The following is a 19,767-nucleotide window of genomic DNA, read 5'->3' as shown; positions in this document are numbered from 1 at the left end:
CAGGCCTAAATTAGCAGAAGAAAGCAGAAAGAATGCATAGTTCCTGAACTAGTAATAAATAAGTAGAAATGAGCACAAAAATTAGAAAATTAACTGAAAAGCTTTAAATTAGCAACAAAAAAATACCAGCTGAAAATGTAGAAAGAAGCTTAAACTACCAGAAGGAAGTGAAAAGAGCTGAAATAAGCTTAAAAAAAACTGTGAAATTAGCTGAAAAAGCAAAAATTAGCATAAAACAGCTAAATAGTAGCTGAAATAGCAGAAAAATCTGAAACTAGCAGAAGAAAGCTGAAAGGAGCATAACAAGCTGAAATCAGCGGAAATAATTTAATTAAGTTGAAAGTAGCAAAAATTACCATGAAAAACTTGAATTTATCTGAAACGGGTGAAATTAGCTAAAAAATAAAAAAAGGCACAAAAAAAGTTAACAGAAAAGGTAGAACAAGCTTAAATTAGCAGAAGAAAGCAGAAAAATGTTGCTCAGTTAGGCTGATAGGAGCAGAAATCAGCAAAATAAAGTGGAAATTATCTGGAAAAAGCTGAAGTTTGCACACACACAAAAATAACTGAAAAGTAGCTAAAAAGGCAGAAAGGAGCTTAAATTACAAGGAGGAAGTGGAGAGAGCGCATTTTAGCTGAATTAAGCTGAAAAAAGCTGAAACGAGTGCAAAAAATGTGGAATTAGCTGAAAAAACTGAAATTAGCTGAAATAGCAGAAACAAGCTGAAACTTGCAAAAACGAGCTGAAAGGAGCAGAAATCAGTTAGAAGAAGCACAAAAATGTTTTAGTTGGCAAAAATAATCAGAAAGGAGCACAAAACAGCTGACAGTAGCTGAAAGTAGCTGAAAATATGTTTAAATTTGCACAAGTTGAAAGAAGCTGAAGCAGAACAAAAGGTGAAAGGAGCAGTAAAAGGTTGTAAACGGAGCTAAAGATCTGAAGGAGGTAAAATGAGCTCAGTTCATTTTCTGGGAGGAACAGTATCATTTTAAAACGTGTCTTCCATCTTTCACCAGACAAGCAAACGAAGGCGTATGGAAGAAACAAGACATCTTCTCCAGTCCTTTATCAAAGCACAACGACGACTTGCAAACATTTCCTGGCTTTGACATCACCACTAGCCCACCGCTCACCATCAATGACCTCGGGGGAGGAACCAGCCTTTCTAACTGGAGCCCTCACTCCAGCCTCAGTCGAGGTCTCAGTAACCCGCCTGGCTCTCACAAGGACAATCATCCTCCCGTTCCCCACAAGGGCAAAGCTCTGGAGGAGCTGGAGCGCCGTGCTGCTGCTGACAAAGCCTTGTCCATGGAAGTCCGACTGGTAGGACTAATTCCTCGTTCTTATTTTTATTGTTTTCATAAATAATATCAACAGTAACATAGTTATGTAAATCAGATGCTACACTGGTTGGTTTCCTTTAACTTTGCAGGCAGCAGAGCGGGACTGGGAGGAGAAGCGGGCCAGTCTCACCCAGTACAGTGCCCAGGACATCAACCGACTGCTGGAGGAGACCCAGGCTGAGTTAATGAAGGCTATTCCAGACCTGGACTTTGCTGCCAAGCATATCAAGCCTTCATCCAACGTGCCATCAACCCAGAACCCCCAAAGTGGAGCAGCATCCCTAGAGCACCGTTCCAACAAGCCCCAGCACAAGCTTTCTGCTAAAGAGGGGGGGTCCAGGCGTGGCTCTGGTACGATTTAAAGTCCTGATGCTCATTATCAAATTTTAAATAGTTCTGTCTCTGAATTTTGGATTCTAAATCTGTTCTTCTTTGTTTTCCAGACGAGCTGACAGTACCTCGATATCGCACAGAGAAACCCTCCAAGTCCCCCCCACCTCCACCACCCAGGCGCAGTTTCCCCTCGTCTCCAGGAGTCACCACCCGCAGTGGAGAGCCGCTTCTCCCAGGAAAAAGCATAAAGGTGGCGCAGTAACAATTTAAAATTGGCCATTTTTTACAAAAACAAATTCAACAATTGGCACGTTCGCTGTTGAACAACTTTTTAAGCTTTTGCTAATTCACAAATCGACAAAAAAATACTGTTCCAAGTTGATATATTATGTTCATTTGTCAATTTAAATATAATTTTTGATATATCAATAAATGGTGTAATAATAAAAGGTTTAGATTGTGTGTGTAGCTTTAGATAAGATATTTACTAGGGATTGGATTTTTGGCTGCTATCCGATATGTTGAAACTTATTTGGCCGATAATCAATACCAATACCAATAATTTTTTTCTTGGACCTACTTACAGAGACTACAGAGCTTTCTCTACAGTGGAATTAAATTATTACGTTATTCTGCACGGTCTTTGTCAGTTTGGCTGCTCCAAATGCAACACTTCAGCTTGGATTATGTTTAATGTCAAATTTATTCATGACATTTACTCCAACACAATGACAACACTCGAACAGTCGTACAAAAACATCGTCTTCCATATATAAACCGCACCTTTTCTATCGGTGCGTTATTCTGATGGGATGGCCGATGTCCGATATTTAACTTTATCGCTAACTAGAATCGAACGATAATGCCGATAATATCGTACATCCCTAATACTATTAACTGATTTTATGTTTTTTTTTTTAGAAATCTGAATCTGAAGAGGCTGATGCACAAAAACCTCATGTGAAATTGAGGAGGACCATGTCTGAAAACCCCCGTCCCGCTTCCACACCTCCAACACTGGCCTCTGGAGAGAAGGACGACAGAGACGTGGAGAAAATTGCTGCAGAATTAGAGGTAAAGAAAATCGTTGACGGTGCATTAGATTAATTATATCCTGAATTCTGTTTTGTAAAAAGGAAATTGTCATTTTTAGTTCCCCGTAGTAACGTTCTGTTCACAATATGCCACTAGATTCTTCGCGCTCACGTTCTCTGAAAGGGTGAGAGCAGATAAGCTCATCATCATCACCACATGTTCAACCAGCAGGTGCCATATGTCTCCATGCCCCTGGCTCTGGGAAAGCCCACAGATCACATAATGCTCAGTGGCACACGTCACCACCCAGGACTCACAGATCACACACAGACGGATGGACCCTGATATTTACCTGTTCTGTGTCTGAGACGCCCCGCCTGAAATCTGATGGAACAAAGACCAGATAGGAACTTATTTTTCTTGTCTCAGACTTGTTGAAAATTCTCGTTTTTCCTCAGCAGCTGTTTGAGAGAGCCCCGATCAGGCTCCCCCGCCCCCCTTCGCTTTTCCTCCCTGTTAGCCTGTGCAGCAGGGAGAGTTCTCCCCCCACCAGGTTGGACCTGTGGCCCCTACAGGCCTCAGTCTCCGCTGAGGTAACACTTGCTGAACCTGAGCAAACTGGATTGCTGCCCTCTGTCTTTGTTCTTCCTAACCCCCCCCCCCCCCCCACCACCACCACATCCAGGCATCTCCCACTACTGTTCAGCTTCTGTCCACTTTCCCTTTTCACACTCTTCAACCCAAAGTCTCAAAGAAACAAAAACACCTTTGATCTCTTCTTGACGTTCACACACGAGTACCTGAAAACAAGCCAGATGCCTTAAAATCATTTTCTATTTTCACACAATCTTTACTGTAATTAGTGGCAGCAGTGTCATATTTATGTAGCAATTAAAAAAAATCAAGTTAAAACAGAATCACTAAACTGAATCTCTAAATGATTGATGGCCAAGGTCAAATTAATAGATGTTTACCACCTTAAACACAAAGGATGTGTACAAATATGTAGTTGACTGGCTTAAAAAGTCAAATTAATAAATATAAGTACGCAGAAATGTTATCATCATTTTAAGAGTGGTCACAACAAAATGTTCTTTTTTTTTTACGTTTCTCACGAACTGACCTTTGCATGTTTTTTTGCACAGTGCACCCACCATGCATCTTCTTTATGTCCATAAACTCGGCATCGTTACGACTTGAAACAGATTATTTTGTGCAGAGATTTTGTACATTATGTTGTTTTGTGTGTTGAAAGCCATAATGTCCAGTTTTAAGGTAAATGCATTTACACACAGATACTATAAGAGCAAAATAGAAACGCATACATTGATTATGTTTCTTTTCTTATTTTCCCGAGTTGTGCTTGTGTGTGCTTTGAACAGTTATCTAATGTTTATAGTAATTGTTCTAAAGGTATAGGTCAGTATGTTTTTATTTATATCTTATCGTGTTTATTCATAGGGAGGAAAATTGTTTGCCGTCCCCCACATCGTGCTGACAGAGTGTTTACCGGATTCTGTCACTCCTTCAGAAAATGCTGTGAGCGCTTTAACAACTCGTATTGTGGAAGAGAATCCATCACGAGATGTGTCTGCTCACCGCACGGTCTCCAAACCTCCAGTTGTAAGGGACGGGCTTTCAAAGGGACTTCAGCAGGAGCGCTGCCTTTTGGATTTCAAACAGGAAGTAACTCTGCTTTTGACTGAACTGGAGATGAGGGTCTTGTCTCCTCCCGAGGCTCAGGAGCTGTGGTGTACAGGCAAAGTTCTGCAGACTCTAACCATCTCACCACAGACTACACGAGTGTCTGAAGCTGAGCTGAGTCAACGACCCGTTCTTATGCTCTTTAAAACGGAGAATACTCCCAGAGATGCCTACAAACTGCTGTACTCCCTGCTGGAGTTGTCTAAACCTGTTCCCAAACCCAGAATGAAAGTCTCTCAGCAACCCAGCAAGCAGAGCTCTCTCATGGAGGCTCTGAGGAGAGGGATGGAATCAGGGGATGGTGCGGTGATGTTCCAGCACGCTGAGGAATTCAGAACACAGCAGAGCACTTTGGACAGCAGCTCTGTGGACAGTCTCACCACTCGGAGGAGAATGACTCAAGAGGCTCGCCTTAGTACCTACAAAAGGCTCGACAGTTTGGAGGAAACCATTCGGGAGCTGGAGAACACCTTGATAGAGATCGGTGGACATCCGACGGCAGACAGTCTCTACACTGAATCAACCATAACTTCACAGAGGACCTCAGAGGCCAAGAAGCCACCAGTCCCACCAAAACCATCAATCCAGGTTACTTACTGCTGCTGCGTGAATTGTTTTGCTTCATTTCCCTTCTTTGTTTCTTCTCTGCGAGTGTCTGCTGGAACTTTCCTCTTCAAGCTTCTGATGTCTGATCAGACTGAGAACAAGCGGAGCGGATAGACCAGTGTTCTTTTTCCATTCTGTGCCGAGGTGGAGCTGCTGTCCTGCTCATCCCGGAGCACGTCATCGTTGCTCCTCATCTTTGCCAGTTTAACACATTTCACCTCTTGTCAAATTAACTTAGGAATAATGCAAACAATTCAGATTTATTCATCTTTTTTCCTCTTGTCATACCTAGAAAACACCTTTTTCTTACCTTTTCTGCTTTAACTTGAAATCCACTTTCTTTCCCTCAGCCCATTGCCAACAGCAACTGCTTTGTGTGTTCTAAGTTTTGCATTAAATGGTTGTAGTCGTTACAAATGTGTTATACTTTCTCTTGCTTTCTGTAATTGGGCCTTTAGAAGGCAATAAAATATTTTAGCGCTGCTACTAGGGCTGTACAACACTAGAAAAACTTGTGACGAGTGATATTATTGGTGAATATTGCCATGATGATATCAACTGTGATCAATCTAAATTTTCTTCATTTCTCTTCTGTCATGCATGACCTCTGTTAGATGTTGACATCAAGGTCGCTGAACAATCCATTGAATTGAACAAATATATTATTAGCATGCAGAACATGACTGCAATAAAATGGTCTTTGAGTTGCAGTTCATGTTGTCTTTAGTAGAGCCCAACCAATTTGGCAATTTTGGCTGTAGCCGATACCATACTGGGAGGGGAAGGTTAATGCCAGTAACCGATATAATGGCTGAATTTGTTTGCGATGTGTTTACCCCCAAGTATGGAAGAAAACAGCGAGTGGAGCGGGACTTGTTTGTTTAGAGCAGAAGCTAAGCTAATCAGATCCATGCTATATGTAGTCCCACAGTAGGTTCACAAGTGGTCCACCGGCCATAAAAACAGTCTTCCTAATGTGCATTCGCATCTTCTGTCCCTCACTAATCACCATGAAGTTTTCAAATGTGTTACAAAAATATAAATAAACAAAGAAACGTCCTTCCCTGTTCACTGTTCAAACAGTAAGTCTCGTACGGTGAAGGCCTAATTAGTACTGACCGCAGCTGACTTTACTTTTCTTTGCAGAGAAGTAAAGATTTCAGACGGTACATTTCATTGAGGATAACGAACATGATGCTAACACTGATGTTCTCACAAGCTGGAAGCTCGATCCGACAGGACTGCTGCTAAAACTGCTGACAACGAGGCTAAAGTCACGAAGGAAGTGCAACCGAACACTAATGTTATCTTGCTAACTTGAGACAGTAGCTAATGACAGGCGGGTTGGAGGGTGAAGAAAATTTATTATTGTCCATTTGTTTTACAATCAGTTAAAATAAACTTGTCGTTAGGCCTGTCGCAATAAATTAATAAATCAATTAATCGCATGATAAATGAAAATTATCGACCTCGTTTTCATTTATCAGCTTTATCGTTTATTCGTGTCTCTCTCTTTCTACTGAAGACACTGGATGAAAAAAGGATCGACTCCGGTTCTTCACTGACCCGTTCCTTTCTATTTTCTTTAAAATCCATTTTAACGTCCAAAATCACATTTTCGGACGTTAAAAGCAGCTAAACTGAGAAGCTAAGCTACGAGCTAAGCTAACAGGCCGACCTTGGGAAAAAACCTCCGTCTTGTCGAAGCTCCAAAATTCACGGTTGAAACTCGTGCCTTTGTGTAAAAAGTTGTTTTTCTCTGCAAAAAGAATCTGAGAACTTGTTTACTGATTTTTTTATTAAAAGCTTTGTGTGAAAAATGCTAAAGAGCTCAAACCACACCGAGCGTCCGCCATTTTGAGAACCGAAGAGAGACAGTCCATGTCACATCAAGGGGCCTCCCTCCCATTGTTCTTAAAGAGACACGCTGCTCACTCCCTCACTATCCATCCTTCGGTTTAAACTGTCTTATACTGCCATCCGGTGGTTGAAAACATGTACTACACACAAAACAAATTAACAAACATTTCTTCTTAAATTTGACAATAATTACTAATTATTGTCAAATTTCAAACAATATTATCGTTTATCGCAGTCATGACAATCACCCAGCAACATTTGTTATCGTGACAGGCCTACTTGCCGTGCTCTGTTCAGTGAAATGTGCTACACACAGTATTGCTCCCTGCTTCGTCTTTTTCAAATGTGAAAGTTAAACTTAAGTGAGCGGCATTGACTTTAAAGTCGTCTTCATGCGCCCTCTGCTGGATACATTGTACCGTTACCGCTCGTTCCCAGAATTTCAGGGGTGAAAATTAGAAGTGTTTATATTAATAATAATAATAAACTTTATTTCTATAGCACCTTCCAACAACGCCTTGCATTGACCAAGGTGCTTCACAAGACATATTGATATTGGTGTATAATGGGAATTATCAGCCCTACCGATTTATCGGTCGGGCTCTAGTCTTTAGTGATGTCAACATTGTGCTCACTAATAATTTTTTTATGTATTGTGCAGCCCTAGTTGCTACTTTCAGGTAAAACTATGACAAAGATGAAAATGTTTGGCAAAATCCTATCAAATTAAAAGTAAGGGCTAAACTTAGCAAGCCTGCAAATGGAGCAACTCTCAATTTAAATATTTGAGCTTGTGATGAACTTCTCATCAGATTTAGTGACGACCCTGCTCATTTTACCTCCAGCTGACCAAGAGACAACAAAAGATTAGTGATGAGCAGAAGGTTTAAAGCCGTCTTCTGTCGGCTGCCTCCTCCCTGGGGTGTCTCGACTGCTCACACATTATTGGCACCCTTCCTCTGAATGTTTCCTCCCACTCTGGACTGGGCTGTAATACTTGACAGTCACTGTCATGGTGAGTTTCAGCCCCTCTGATGTCGGGCTGTGCAGCATTCCTGCGGGAATGGCTGAGGATTACAGAGTCTTCACACATAATTTCATCACTCGAACTTCAATCACGTTGATCGTTTCAACCCAGCCCTCCGTCCTCCTCGTGTCCAGCATGTACCTCAAACTGCGTTCACAAGAAATCTGGCTTCAAGCTCAAACACAGTTCACTTTACTATTAAACGTGTAACTATCAAACAGCAAATGTATGTGCACGTTTGGTTTTTTTGTCACATTTAGAATATATTAAAATGAAGGTCACTACCGTTTTTGCTATAACTCAGCAGATTAGGAAAGAAATTAGATTTTTGTCTGATCTTTTCTCTGCGTTTCTTTCGTCTAATGTCTTTGTGCGCAGAAGAGACACAGCTGGATGGAAACTTGTTTGAATGTGTTTCTGTTTTTGTGTGCATTAGAGAAAGTCGATGGAGTAGCACAGCACGAAAGATCATTAAGCACAATGCCTCCTGGATCCTGCTGCGAGGGCGAACCGTGCTACGTCAGTTTCGATGCTGCATTTCTCCATCCTGGTCTTTTTTTGCTGATAGATTGGAAAAGTCTGTGAAGTGGATAGTTTGGTTTTTATCCCAGCTGTCTGCTCAGATCTTAAAAATCTTATTGGTCTCAGGAGACCACGGTCTATTTGATGTAGTCAAACAAAGTGTCTCAGGTGGAAACTGACAGCACTGTGAAGGAGGACGAAATGTGCAGCCATGTTCTACGTGTTTAGTTAATGTTCTCTTCTCTTACCTTCTCAGGGCGGGAATAATCCCAGCGTTGGTAAGACCCACTCATCAGCTGCTTCAAAGCTGAAACACCTGCAGCAGAACAGCACAGAGAAGAGCAAAAGTGGAAAGAAAGAGGACGTACTGAAGACCCAGAGCCAGCAACAGGTATCCTCAAACTGCTTTACTGGGGATTGTTTCAGGTGACTGTGTTTGTGCCAGCAGTGTCATCAAGGAAATGCTGGAAGGAGCATCTCACTGGGTTGTGACTGCTCGTGGTTTGTTGGTGAACAGCATTCATGAAGGAGCCTTTAGAATACCTGGCAACTTTTGCAGAGGTTCTTGATTTCCTGGCTTGACTTGCAGAGGCTTATAGTCTTAACACTTGAAAGTTAGAACAAGTTTTTTTTAAACTGCGCGACCAAATTTCTCTCAAAATAGTCACAGAGTCATTGCAGGCGTCTCGAACCCTTCTCAGTTTTGTTGCATTTGTCTCCAACTCATCTCAGGACCACAACATCTGTTTCTGACACCTGCAGGAGCTTTCTTCTCACATAAAATGTTTACATGTTTAAAAACTATTAATAATTTTTGAAAAAGGATTCAAATTTGACCATGTTGTTTAAAAAGAATGCTGCAGGATATTAAATCATAAACACAGGGGCGCTGCCAGGCTGGATGCAATGTGAGCAACAGGTTAATGTGCATGGCATTAAAATATAATTTTGCAACCTGCGTTTAAAAATTGGACACATACTGTGTTACAACTCGCTGGCCACTCGATCAATACTCAGATACTCAGAAGTTCTTGAGACTGAAATGGAAAAATTACATATTTTCTTGCAATACTGAATCAAATTTGAATCGCCAACTGTCCAAAAGTTGCAGCTACAGTGTGACTCTACTTAAAATGCTAATATACATTTTTTTTTTAAATCAAAATTAAACTGTGAGCTTTAATTTACAATTGTTGGTTAAATTGGAGCAACTTGAACTTGGATTGAACAAAAAAACATCTTTTGGAGGGTGTAGCCAAATATAATAAATTTTATTTTTCTTCTCAAAGCAAACTTACTGACACTGTTTTTCATAAAAATAACTTTGTAATGCCACCTCTGCACAACCCTGTACACACCACTCCAGTGTAAGGACTTACAGTACGTCCTTACTTAAAGTGCATGGCATTATGTGACAAGTTTAAATGGATCCTGATGCATGCTCAATAATCTATCAATCTAATAATAATTAGAAGTTTAAATGTACCTTTTGCTTCTGTTGTAGAAAACCACTACCAAGGAGTTGTTTAATATAAAGCTAGTGTTGGATAAGAATCCTACTGTTTCACAGCATAGTCCTATTATTTTAACTTTGTCATTTTAGGTTGTTGAAATGAACAAAACAATCTTCTTTTTTATTTTCCAGCAGGAATCAGACTGTTAAAATGAATGATTAGTGGCACATTAAATATCAGCCTGTTTATAGCTCCAAGCTCACAAAAAATATAAAACGTGTTTACCTAATGTAATCAATAAAAAGTCTGTTTCTGGACTTCTGTTAACTTCACAAAGTTTGTAAGAACGTCGGGTGCTAGAACTTTATTTCCAATATGCACTTATACTTTTATCTTATAGCTCACTCTACATCATTTTGATACGTTTGTTAGCATTTTTAAAAAGTGCTTTAAGGTAAAGTGGAGGCTGGACATGAAGATGTTAGACGGTCTCCAGAGGTAAGACATTAAAACTATTAAAGCATGTCGGTCGAGCAAAGCCAAGAGAAGATTCTCACTGTAAGTGTGCACAGTGGGGAGGGAAAAGGCTTAATGCCAATGCAATTTGAAAAAGCACTGAAAGCAGTGAAGTGCACCTAAATCTCCATAACCCAGAGAGCATTCTGACTCAAAGTCGATTTTGTAGATTGCAGAGAAATTAACATGTTAGGATGAGGAAAAATTTGAGAGATGAGGACGTAATGATGCTTTGGTCTCCTCAGACTTGGAGAAGATTGGGGAGAATCTCTGCGTAATAATAAGCTCCACTCGAGTCACTGCCAATCACTGCTCGATTTAATATGAAGAAAGCATTTCTCTTCCAACTAATAAATCGCTCACATTTCCTCTGCCTAATGTCTCTTTCCTCTTTCTGTACTGTGCAATTTATGCATGTTGCCCCCCCCCCCCTTCCCCCCCCCCCCTTCTTCCTTCCCCCCCCCCCCCCCCCCCCCCCACACACACACCACCCTTTTCTCTTCCTTTTTCGTCACACTGTCAGTTTTGTTCATTCCCAGAGATTTAGAGGCTAAGTAGATTCCTACACCTGTCGAATAAAAAGAAAATTAATCCCATTATTTCATTATTTTGGCGTAGTCTCTTTGTTCACAAACTGTTCCAAACAAACACTGTGGGGAAAAAAGCTCTGTATTTGTGAAATCACCGTCCTTAGAGGGGCACCACACCCTAAAAGTTCATTGTTAAAGGTGGAAGTTGGTGTCAAGCAGTTTATGGTGGGCAGCAGGATGACTAGTGGGAAGAAACAAATATAATAATAACAGAATCACATTTAGAATCATATAAGCCAGACAAATAAACAGTCAGCTGTGGCAGGTTTATTTTAGTAACAACATGTTGTTCAGTTTTAGAGCATGAATGTTTTAAAGGTCCCATAAGCGTCGGCGTTTATGCAAAGTAAGCAGAGCTTTAGGAAAACGCCGCAGTCTGGAAATATGAAACTGTCACTTTTATCAGGCTTCAGTTTATTACCCTGTTTAGACCTGGACAATTTGTTTTTCTTCTCACTGTTGCCTTTGAAGCTTTCTGATGTTCCAGCTTCCAGATGGATGGAGCCAAACCTGTCCCAAGAATGATTTTCAACAGCTGAGCACAAACCAGGAGGAGAAACACGATGATTATTCGTTCAGCTGAAACACGCAAATTATACACCAAAATATGCAGCTCAGTTGGGAATACAGTAGTCCCTCGTTTATCGTGGGGGTAAGGGGCCACGCCCCCCACGATAAGTAGAAAAACTGCAAATTAGGGATAGTAGTACAAAGTACTACTACAAAGTAGTAATAGAATATATAAGACTTATAAATCCTGCCCACACTCTTGCAATATTCTAAACAAAGTTTCTAAACTCTAAACGCTGTAAAAGCGCACAGCATGTCATGATCTCTACTCTCTGCCACCTGCAGCACTCACACTCATCACCTCCCAATCTCCCTCTGTCTGTGTAAATAAACAGCTTAAATGTAAATACTGCGACGATTTTACGATGTAACATACTTTGAATTTTAAGATGGAAGACAAAAGTCGGTCAGTGCAGAAATGTGGGCGTGGCAGAGAGCCGCAGGTGGCAGAGAGCGGAGATCATGACAGGCTGCAGAGGGAGTTTCTCCCTGCACCTGTGGGCTGCACAAAGGTGCAGGAGGTGCTAAACCATTTCAAATAATTTATTTTAAATAAACAATCTGTGCTTCTCTTGCGGCTCATCCATCAGTCAGCCAACTGTGTGTCGTGTCCATTCTTACTTTGGAAAAACACAAAAAAGCGAGCGTGAAAGTTGAACCACGATGTAGCGAGGGACTACTGTAATGTGTTATTAGTTTTGGTAATGATGCACTGTACGACGTGCACAACATTAGCAAAACATGCACAGTAAAACTCCTAGTGGCAGTCAATAGGATTTTGGTGAAATGGATGAAAACGCCCTCTTTGGTGCTCAGTACTTCAGGTTATGTCACAATAAAAACAGCCTTCAAAGTTTAAATGGGGCGCAGAAAGTTGTACTGTACATTTCTGCACTGGCACTTTTATAGCTTTTACCATTTTGGTGCAATCACAGTTTTAGGTTCTTTAATAGATTTTTTATAAAATGTTGATGATGTCACACCACCTTTTAAAATGCCTTAAAAATTTAAAGCCTTCTTTGCAAACAAACTCTTCCTACTCCCACAACCTTTATGGTACATACACAGATTATAATTCACCCAGTGAGACTCTCTCTGTTAAAGAACGTATATTTTTCTCTCAAATCACTTCTGATTATAGTGAATTCACACCCAAGCATTCAACATGTTTAATTATATTTTAGCTTAAACTAGTCGTAATAGAAACATAAAATTACATACATGCATCAAAATGTAGTTTTTTTTTTCTTACCTTAAGTTTGTGAAAAGTTAGAATTTTGTGCAAAATCTGCATTAGCACCCTTTTTATTTATTTTATTTTATTTAATTTTTGAGGAAATTGCCTAATTTGGCTTTGACTTGTTTATTTTAAATATATTTTAACATCAACAGTATGATTTTATGAGTTAAAACCCTCCTCAGTTTCCAGCTAAAAATAAAAGTCTTTATTCCCTATTAAACAATCATTTCAGCCCTAGATTCAGCTCTGACATTCTGCATGACTGACTCGTGTTGTGGATCTAATCAGTCATGCTGGTGCTAAGTGATTTATTTCCATTATTTCAAGGTAAAGATCCTTTTTTAAATCTGCCTGCATGTGTCATCAAAGCTTTATTGTTCAACCAGTTTTACCCATAATGCTTTAAATTGTTAATGATGACAGTTCTAAGGTACAAACAAGAAAACTGCTATTTTCCTGAAGTTCTCCAGGTCTCCACAACATGTAAAGAAATAAATCAGTTTTTACCGTGTGGAATTACGGCAGCAGGTCATTAAGGACAGAGTTGGAAACCCCTTCTGTAGGAACAGTCTAGGATGATATTTCATTCAAAGTGTGACTAAAACAGCCATGTTTTGTGTGTCACGGTTTGTTAACTGACATTATGGTGTAGGAATCAACCTGGCCAATTAGATTTTAGCAGCTGTACTTTTCTTGTTGCATCAACGTTCCTGTAAAAGACATGTTGTAAATGTAGATGTGTTGAAATCAGGTTTTTCTGAAAGCTCTTTGTGCAGCTGAGCTCGCTCTCTGTTCACCTGAGCATCATCCAGTGGCATTAAAACACTCCAGGCACGAGGATCCTTCGAGGCAATGAGCTGTGTTCAGACAGTTAAAAATGGCAGTTTCTCCTCGTTTGCTTTGCCACAGATCAAGAAGAGCGCGACATCTGAATCACTTTCACGCGTGAAAACTTTCCGTTTTGCCAATTGGCCTCTTGTCATTTCTGCCAGTAAAGCAGGCGAGTTGTAGGTGACGGGCACGAGGTGGGAAAGTGACGTCAGACAAGAAGCTGGCTGAGTGAGATCCAGGGAGGCTGCTCTTCCACGTTCACTGACCAGAATCAGAGGTTTAATTGTGGTTTCTCAAGCAGAAGTAGCCGCTGTGCTCGAGGGGAACGATTTGTGTCACATTCTGAAACTACAACCGAGTAAATGCACGCCTCTTTACAACGCAGCTTAGATTAGTAGCCTGCTCTGCTTCAGTGCAGTTTTTAGTAGCATGTTTTGCATCAGCTTTTAAATACTGAAAAGCTGTAGGAAGCTCTCGCTGCTTAAAGCTGCCACAGTACAATAATTATGCATCTTGCCACCCCAGTTGCCTCCCTACTTGTAGACTAGTTCAAGAATCTTTATTACCCCCAAGGAGCAATTTGTTTCACAGTCAGTCATACTAGACAAGACATTAAAATAGCAGTACAGAAGTCATTGTTTGTTGAGAAGCCTGATCACTTCAGGGATGAATGAGTTTTTCAGTCTCTTCATCAATACCTGCGTCCAGGTGGAGGCAACTTGAACTCACCATTGTGTGGATGATCAGGATCTGCCAGAATACACCTGACCTTGCCTTGTGCCTGTGGCTAGGTCATACAATCTGTCCGATGTTAAAAGTCGGTCACGTCTGCACAGAACTTAGATCTCTGTCCTAACTCACCAGGTTAGTGTTCACATTCAGCCCTTTTGGACTTCACGATGGGTCTACCACCAACTGCTCCAGGAAGTTTCTCTGTGGTGACGACTGTTCTAAGACCCACTGCTTGGAGCTTTTCAACCCCTGAAGCACAACTTTAGTCACTTCTGACCGTTTTCACAATTCAGACCAACTGACAAATCTGAAAATAAAATCTGAAAATGTTAAATTGACATATTTCTCTTTCAAAAAATATTGACCAAGGTTGACCCTCCAATAGAATCAGGGCTTTAATTTTGACCCCGTGTGAGTTTAACGCTTGTTCTGTGAACTAAATTAAACACTGTGCACGTCTAATGCGTCATCAATGCATTGCGTTTGTGCGTCTACAATTAAAAATATAAATGAACAGGCAAACTTTTCCTGCAACAATACCCTCTGCCTCCTGCTGCAACTTCAAGCCCCACCTTCGCCATTCTGTAAAAATAAAACTAATCTGTAGATCTGCCATTGTTTCTAAATTAACGTCTTTACAGTGTTTGTTGTCCAGTTTGTTCTCTGCTCATGCATCATGCAGTTTCTGTCACTACAGCAAAGGAGAAACTAAACCCTGTTCCAAATGTTTCTACAAGTTTCTCTGTTGAAACGCTGTCGTCTATTTCTGCATCACATGAAGGGAATAAAGGTGTGGTTTCATTTCTCTGCTTATCTGAAGAAATGGGCTTTTTTCCCCAAGGAATATAAAAATTCCACAGACACGTCATAGTAAACGGCGTATTATCAGTGGGATCACTGGTTTGGTCATCATGTGCAGATGGTAGCCTGTGTTACGGCTTTCATCACGTGCTGATATCGACCTGAATAACAATCTCCTGTGTTTGTCTCTTGTTGTGTTTTTACTCCCCCACCCCCTCTTCTGATGCTTGTGATGCAACCTCACCCATCCTGTCTCCTTGTGTGAACCTGTGGTCCCTTCACCTCCCGGCCCGCCCGTTTAACCCCGCTGCAGTGAACAACCCGTCTGTGTCCAGCCTCTTCAGCTTCCTCCTCCTCCTGTTCACCCAACTAGAGATGCACAATTATCAGCCCACTCTAACCAGCCCCGTTCACATCTCCAGTGATGGATCCAAACGATGCTCTGAAACCCACTCTGTGCATTAGTGGATGAGCGTGTGTGTATGTGTGTGTGTGTGTGTGTGTGTGCTGTGTGTGTGTGTGTGCAAGCGTGCTCGTGCAGGCATGTTTGAGTGAAATGATGGAAGGTGGTGCTGCAGGAAGCACAGCCCAGCCACAGCCAGTTTTTAAGACTCATTTTTTATGGTTTCCCTCTTCGACCCCTGAAAACCTCATCTCTTTATACGACTCCTCCACCCCCCCCCCCACCACCCCCCCCCACCCCCCCACTCCCATCTTCTGTGTCCCCGCTCTACTTGAAGGCCTCGGGCACCAAGAGCACTGGAAGCACTGAACCGTACCTCTCCGGATTCAAAGTGGGCATTTTTCCAGGCAGAGTGACCCCTCCCGTGGCGACGTTTGCCCCCGGCCTGAGGAAGTGCCCCTACGAGGGGGCAGCGCCCTCCCTGACCGTTTCCTCAAGCCAGGCCAAGACCCTCCTGGCGAGCCTGTCGGCCTCTGGCCTGACCGCTGAAGCCTTGCTCCTGTCCTCTGCCCTCCGTCAGCGCCGCCTTCTACGTGAGCAGCGAGCCTCGTCTCTCCCCAGCAGCCAGTCCTCCACCCCCTCATCCTCTTCTTCCCCCACCACCCCCACTTCATCCCTCTCTCCCTCCTCTCCCACTCCTCTGGGCTCCTTTACGTTTTCCTCGGGAGCTGTCAAGCCCAGCAGACGAAGCCTTGACAGCCCTCAACAACTCAACAACTGCAAGGATGGTGACAACTTCTAGAACCTGAAGGAGACGAGAACAAACGCCAAGGAGCATCATCAGCCGTGTAGACAACTTGTATCCATCTTTAATTTTTACTCATACCATCCTTCAGAAGTCTGTTCCATCTCTTTTTTATACAACTTTGGATTCGCTTGTTAAGATTTCCCTCTAAAACGAACCTTGGACAAGATTTGTTCCCCAGTCTGGTTCCACGGTTCCTCTGCGGTTCCCCCACGCAGTCGTACTGCCAGTTCCCCAGCAGAGAGAAGAGGAACAGACCTGTCCACCAGCTGCTGCTGAGCCTGGACGTCTTCTCACACACCCTCGTTCAGTGGGCAGTTGGTGGCACAGCGAACATATCTACACTTTATAGAAAATAGAGTTGCAATAATCAGTATGTTTAGGATAATACTGCTTTTACTTACCTAGCAGAAGGAGTCTGCGTTAAGCAAAGAAAGTTTAAAAGATGGATGTTATGATTATGGTTTGGGCTGTTTGGCGTAAAACAGCATTTACCGTATTTTTTTTATTATAAGGCGCTTTAAGCGAAACAAAACAGTCAGATAAGTTCAACTTTATTCAACTCGTTCACAACAACATAAAATCTGTTCCAGGTCAGTAAGCACAACCAGAGTTAATACATAATACACTGTTGATTTTTAATCAAATTAAAGGATTTTAAGTGCGTCTTATAGTCTGAAAAATACGGTATTGCTTTTTCTTTTCGTGCATTAGCTGAGTTTTAAACTTTGACTTGGTGCTATCTTTTCCCATCTGTTTGTAAAAACTTGAGACTTTGCAGAAGCATCATCTTTAATTCCATGTTTTATTTAAATATTTGTGTGCATCGCTGCAAACTTAACCCTATAAAAAGAGACGATTGTGATTTTTTTTTTTTTAATTGGCAACAGACAAAAAGTGTAGTTTATGTTAAAGCGCATTATAACGAGCTGTTTACAGTCGAACCAGGAGGCACGGTGAAACAAACGATGGCTTCCATGCGTTCTGTGTGTAATGACTTCATTATGACAATCAGGATGTTTCCACAGTAGCATCGCACAGGTTGCTCTGACATTTTAGCACCTGACATTAAAACCATCCCAAAGACTCAAGCGCGCACACACACACACACACACACGGTGTCTGAAGTACATGCATTTCTCAAGCCAAGTTGTACAGCAAAGACTTGACTTTTTTATTGTTCTTCTTTTAAATTTCTAGCAAATATTGTGACATTTTGTCATGTTGCGTCTGCTAACGAGCACTCGGGTGAAAGTCGCCACACTGACCAGAACATTTCTCCCCTGAAGGATTGTGATCTACAGACTAATAGATGTTTTAATGGAACTTTCTTTTTATTTGATGCTCAGAGTTAATCTGCTACAAAGCTCCCAGAGTTTTTAGTAGTTTGCACATTCTCTTTCACTTTAATGAGCTGATGGCGCTTAATGTCCGGAGATGAAGAATGCTAATCGGCCCAAATGTTCTTGTTTGGCCCTTTGTCGAGACTCAGAGGAGAATATGGAAATGTAAAACAAAGAAAGCACAGAAACTCCCTCTGCCTCCAACTTTACCATTCTCAAACCGTTCACAACCACTAACAAAAATAAATACAGTGGCGACAAATGAAATGGGGAAAACACATTTTAACTCTTTTTGAATATGATTATTTTGAATTTGGTGCCAGTATGTTTTAAATTTTATTTTGTTTTGCGTTAAAAATTTTTAAAAAGAGTCGACAACATTGTAGATTTTGATCAGTTTTGTAGCTTAGACAATTTGCATCTCATCTGTGGAGCTTCTTCAGTTTAAAAAATGTCTGGCGTTCGAAGCGTTCAAAATAAAGTGCCGTGCCCCAGTAACGGTAAAGACTAACATTATTGTAGGCGTCGGAACAGAACCTTCAAGTTGAAGTCAAAGCTATGAAAACACACCTCAGATCAGTTTTTAGGTGTTGATGCTTGTTGACTCATCGTCGCTACTGTATGTTCAGCTGTAATCTGTCTAATGCCTTAAGTCAGGTCATGTGACCATGATCGTGTGCAGGCAGGACTTAAAGCACAAAGCGTTGTTTTTTATAGGGATGCACGATATTATCGGCATGGTATCGGTATCGGATATTATCGGCATGGTATCGGTTATCGGCCCAGTAAGTTTTAACATATCGGCCAAAAATCCAGTATCGTGCTTCGCTAGTGTTTGAAGCTAAATGCAACTTTTTAGAAACAACAAAGTTATAGCCCCACCTCTGTCTAACCTTTAACAGCAGTCATGATGAGTTGAGTAAAAATGACTGAGAATCCATCGTCATGCTTCAGGGGAGGTTTTGAAAAGGTGACGCCTCAGACCTCCTCCTGTTTTTAACTTTTGACACAAACGGCTTCCTTCGTCTTCCTCCTCAAACCATCTTGTTTTCTCTGTTCAAAAGATGAACGTTGCTGTCCTCACAAGAAGGTCTCTGATCCCTGGGACAAGGGAACCGTCGAGTCTTCTGAAGCTTTGAACTCCAGACTTTTATTTTGAAATGAAAAAGCTCCTCAGGATGAGGAGCAGAAACTCTTCACAATCAAAGTCTGGCCGCCTGGTTTTTGAAACGTGTTTTTTCTTGAAAAGAACGTGCCGTGTGATATTTGACTACAGACACATCATACCAGTAAAACAGAGAAGCTCTAGCACACGTGTCAAACCCAAGGCCCCTGTCAGCATCTTATATGGCCCCCAAGGTTATAACGGAAATGAAAAATGTGTTCAATGCTTCTCATTTTGCTTTAAAATTATTTAACGCAGGTTTCTCATGACAGAGAAAAGGTTGGATTTTTCTGTAATATTTGATTCTGATGTGGAGGATTGCAACAAAGAACATCAACTGGGACCAGTTTAACTCCTGTTTATGAACCTGGAACCAATAAAAGGTGTCAGATATCTGACTTGGGTTACTGCTTCCACTGAAATTAGCCATGACTTCAAAATGTTTACAAGTTTCGCTCTTTATACAACTCAGTTTGACACTCCTGAAAGAGAAAAAAAGATGCTTAATAATAATAATACTTTATGATTATATATAAAATTGCAAAGATTTGCAGATTTTACTGTACATATTCAGCAGGTACATGTAAGAATTGTTATACGCGTTGGGCTGAAGGCTAAATATAACGGCGGTGAACACGTTAAGGCATCAAAAATTGTAAAAGAACATTTATTTAAAAAAATCTGGATTTTTTAAAAAAACTTATAAACATTGAACTGGAACCGACCAGAAAACTGCATGTGGATTCAAATCTAGTTTTCCTGTGCAAGTACACGATGAAACATGTCATCTATAAGGCAGTAAAATAATAAATGTAGTAAATTAGAAACTATTTCTTTGTATGAAAATATTAAATACAAAAAAAAAAATCAATTCATAAATACTTTC

The 19,767-nt window shown here is 41.1% G+C and overlaps 1 protein-coding gene across 1 annotated transcript in view; it reads left to right on the top strand.

Moving 5' to 3' along the window:
• si:ch211-278a6.1 (SRC kinase signaling inhibitor 1) overlaps positions 1-16,533 on the top strand; it is a 301,410-nt gene extending 284,877 nt beyond the window's left edge. Inside the window, exons 11-18 of the mRNA XM_037688626.1 lie at positions 1,018-1,324; positions 1,434-1,695; positions 1,788-1,927; positions 2,599-2,751; positions 3,171-3,305; positions 4,174-5,004; positions 8,688-8,822; positions 15,744-16,533. Coding sequence (XP_037544554.1) covers positions 1,018-1,324; positions 1,434-1,695; positions 1,788-1,927; positions 2,599-2,751; positions 3,171-3,305; positions 4,174-5,004; positions 8,688-8,822; positions 15,744-16,370 — 2,590 coding nt within the window. The 3' untranslated portion in view covers positions 16,371-16,533. The remainder of the gene's footprint in view (positions 1-1,017; positions 1,325-1,433; positions 1,696-1,787; positions 1,928-2,598; positions 2,752-3,170; positions 3,306-4,173; positions 5,005-8,687; positions 8,823-15,743) is intronic.
• The last annotated feature ends 3,234 nt before the right edge of the window (positions 16,534-19,767 follow it).

Source organism: Nematolebias whitei, chromosome 15, assembly GCF_014905685.2.
Source record: "Nematolebias whitei isolate Nwh7 chromosome 15, NemWhi1, whole genome shotgun sequence".
NCBI lineage: Eukaryota > Metazoa > Chordata > Actinopteri > Cyprinodontiformes > Rivulidae > Nematolebias > Nematolebias whitei.
Note: the sequence above shows the minus strand (reverse complement) of the source record. Positions and strands in the feature narration are given on the sequence as shown.